Source organism: Sinocyclocheilus anshuiensis, unplaced genomic scaffold (assembly GCF_001515605.1).
Source record: "Sinocyclocheilus anshuiensis isolate Anshui unplaced genomic scaffold, SAMN03320099.WGS_v1.1 scaffold38, whole genome shotgun sequence".
Classification (NCBI taxonomy): domain Eukaryota; kingdom Metazoa; phylum Chordata; class Actinopteri; order Cypriniformes; family Cyprinidae; genus Sinocyclocheilus; species Sinocyclocheilus anshuiensis.
The window spans coordinates 2986836-2990049 of record NW_015544213.1 but is presented as its reverse complement, the minus strand read 5'-3'; the positions used below and the strand labels follow the sequence as shown (position 1 = coordinate 2990049).

Genomic DNA, 3214 nt, shown 5'->3' with positions numbered 1-3214 from the left:
CATTGTCCGGTGAGGTCCTGTTGGGGAGTTACGGAACGATCTCATATCGCATAATCTTATTAACTGTTTATCTCCTGAACTGCATCTTTCTTTACCACGCTATTCAGCGCCAATCCCGCCGTGCAGTCAATTTCACTGGTTAAGGTTAGGGTCAGATGTGGGGTAGGTTTAGGGGTTAGCATTGTTTGTAGCATAGTGTAGGAAATCAACACTTTAATTGACACAACCAATAAAATCTTTAGAATCAGCTGTGGGGCAGAGTTTGCACTGAAGTGGATTGGGGGGAAAATTGCGCATGCGTGTCATGTGCCTGTCTGTCAATGGGAGGAAGCCACGCCCTGTTTTGGAGCTCCCACCCCGTTTTGGAGTTCCCGCCCCCATTTGGAGATCTCCAGGCTGCAGTTATACCCTTCTCCTCACCTGTCCTATGGCTTGCAGCTGTTGTCATAGCAACCGCCACCATAGCTGGTCTTGTGAATACATGTACTGCTTGATTCCTGTAGGAGGCGCACATGAGCACAGCAGCAGCACGTCTGAACACGCCCTCCTCTTGAGTGACAGGCCCTGGCCCCTCCTCCTCCACTAAATAGACACGCCCCCTCTCACAGCGTACAACTGAGTGATGCAGGCTCATGCTCGATGACATCACCTCAGAATCCGAAACATTCTCTTCAAATAAAAAAAAGAGGGGAAAATAGTATGTTTTGATATACACAAATACACTTTTAAATGATAAACACTGTAAAAGTAGATTTAGTTTTTTTAGTTTACACAGAAAACTAAACTAGTTAGAGACCTTTGGAAAGAGCTCATGAATATTCCAACCGTAGAGAAGTACACAGCTTAAATTCTATTATGTTAGTGCTTTGTCTATGGACAGCATCTGCTGTCTATAAAGCACTGAAGCCACTAGCTGATTGTATTTTTGTAGGATTGTGTAATGCGATCCCACGTTTACTTATACAGCGTCATCTCTACATGCATCCTTACTGGGCCATCTGAGATGAGCTCCAAACCGCAGGGCGAGTCTCCTCAGCCACAGGGTTTTATGGGTCAGCAGGTCCAAATCAATGCCCTGGAGGTTTTGAAGGAGAACCACGGCCATCAGGTTCCAGGCGCTCAGTACCACATTTCTCTCCTGCAAACGGATGATCATGTGGGCTAGACCAGATACAAACTCCTGCATCTCCTTACTGGGCTTCGTAGGCAGGTCTCTGTTAAAGAGACAGAAGCAAAAAGAGTGAGCATACTACTACTTCTGCAGTATGGAGTATGTATACTTTGTGTAGTTTGCATGGAATAGCAAGATGCAAAAAACATGCAGGATGGCATTAGACACACACTGTGCATAATACTGTATATCCTACAATGCACTGCACTCAACTTGACCTTGCATTTGCAGTGCGGGGACTGAATAATATATAATATTTCATACAACAAAATAATGTGTCATGAAAGATTTGTGAACATGATCAAAAATGCTGGCGGTGGCTGGAAATTTAAAAATAACACTCTGGCAGGAAAAGAATTCAAATCTCTATTTTGACTCATTATTTGATCAGACTGGCAAAATTTTTGGACAAAAATAAAATATAAACAAAGCATAACAAAACCTCAAAAATGCTTAAAAATGTTATTCAATTTATTAATTGAATTAAGTTTTGTTGTTTTTATTTAATAATATTTAAATACTTATATTGAAATATTTTATTCATAATAAATACCCCAGCTTTGGGAAGCAGCAATTTAAATGACTTTTCACTACAGAATTATTTTCACATAGTATTTCTATTTTTTTTTTAAATAGACAAGTGTGTGAGTGTATCACAGAGATACTATTAGAATTTTTATTCATATTTTGAATTCGTTTTCGTTTGTATATTTTCGGTTTTCATAGTACTTTTTATTGTAGTTTGTTTTGTCATTTTTATTACTTTTTGTAATGTTTATGTAGATTTTGTTCATTTTTATTTGTTTTAGTTATTTTATTACATCCAGTTAAACTTTATAAAAATGAGAAGTGTTGTCTAGGCAAGAAACTGAAATAAAATAAGCTTAAGTTTGTATATTTTATTTCAATTAAAATGTATTTTATTTCAAGTAATGAAAGTGGTTTTTATTTTAGTTTTTTTATGTTTTAGGTTTAGTTTAGTTTACTAACTCTAGTGTGTTTATTACCTGGGCACCAGATTATACTGTATGTGGTTTATTTTTCCCTCCACCAGGTCTCTGACTGACACAGGGTTGCCAAAGAACACATGCATGCAGCCATAATCCTCCTTCAGCACAGTCCTGGCCTTCAGCAAAGCCTGCAGATGCACAGCAAGAGCTCAGAACCAAGTTCATTCCTATATATTTTGAAATGCATTAGACTTTGGCTCTCTTTGTGTTTTTCACAGACTGTACCCCTGTGGTCTCTTTTGGTTTAGGCACACCCAGCAGCTCATGCGCGAGGAGCGACTCTTCCAGCAAACGCTCGTAACTGATGCTGATGGGCACCAGACTGATGTCAAACACCTCTCCTTTAAAAAAAGGCTCTAGCACCATGTGCAACATTCCTGTGAGGATCCAAACACAGCTGGAGAACATGCAGAACCCCACATTTCCAGATTACCATCTTAACCACAAGCTTACCTAGTTTTGGTGTGAGAGATTTCAGCGTTCTGCTCCGTAATCCTTCAACATAAAACTCTAATGGAGCATAACCTGTCTGCAGAAAAACAACTACTGTGAGTGTCAACGCTAATTATATTTTGGGGGCTAAATAAGCATTTTTGTAGTACAATATACAATAGCTATTTCCAAATACTTACTCAGGAGTATTTTTAGGGCTCTTTAATAATGTGCACTGATTAATTGTGCAAAATAGGACTAGGATCATGCAATAATTTTGATGTAATAAATTAAAAATAAAGCACTAAAACTAATATTTTAAATTCCACAAGTGAGTTTATAATATACAGTATGAAAATTTATATTAATTTTGAGATTTGTTAAAAATTACATTCAACAGTGTAAAATTATAAGTGTTATAAAAATATATAATATTAAATATATTAAATAAAAAATGTATTTTGTACACCCCTGTATAAAATATCAACTCTATTTATGTTCAAAAGTGACAGTAAAGGCATTCATAATTTTACTTTAAAAAGTCTATTGCAAATACATGCTGTTCCCTTTCAGTCAGTCACGTTCGAAAATTGATATTAAT

The 3214-nt window shown here is 37.1% G+C and overlaps 1 protein-coding gene across 3 annotated transcripts in view; it reads right to left on the bottom strand.

The window, feature by feature from the left end:
• gnpat2 (glyceronephosphate O-acyltransferase 2) overlaps positions 1–3214 on the bottom strand; it is a 16098-nt gene that overhangs the window by 4531 nt on the left and 8353 nt on the right. For all 3 annotated transcript variants that reach the window (XR_001635172.1, XM_016497883.1, XM_016497882.1), the window contains exons 6-10: positions 2635–2710; positions 2407–2558; positions 2179–2309; positions 991–1214; positions 421–669 (exon numbers count right to left, since the gene is read on the bottom strand). Coding sequence is in view for 2 of the 3 variants with exons in the window: in XM_016497883.1 (XP_016353369.1) it covers positions 421–669; positions 991–1214; positions 2179–2309; positions 2407–2558; positions 2635–2710 (832 nt within the window). In the remaining variant the exon portion in view is untranslated. The remainder of the gene's footprint in view (positions 1–420; positions 670–990; positions 1215–2178; positions 2310–2406; positions 2559–2634; positions 2711–3214) is intronic.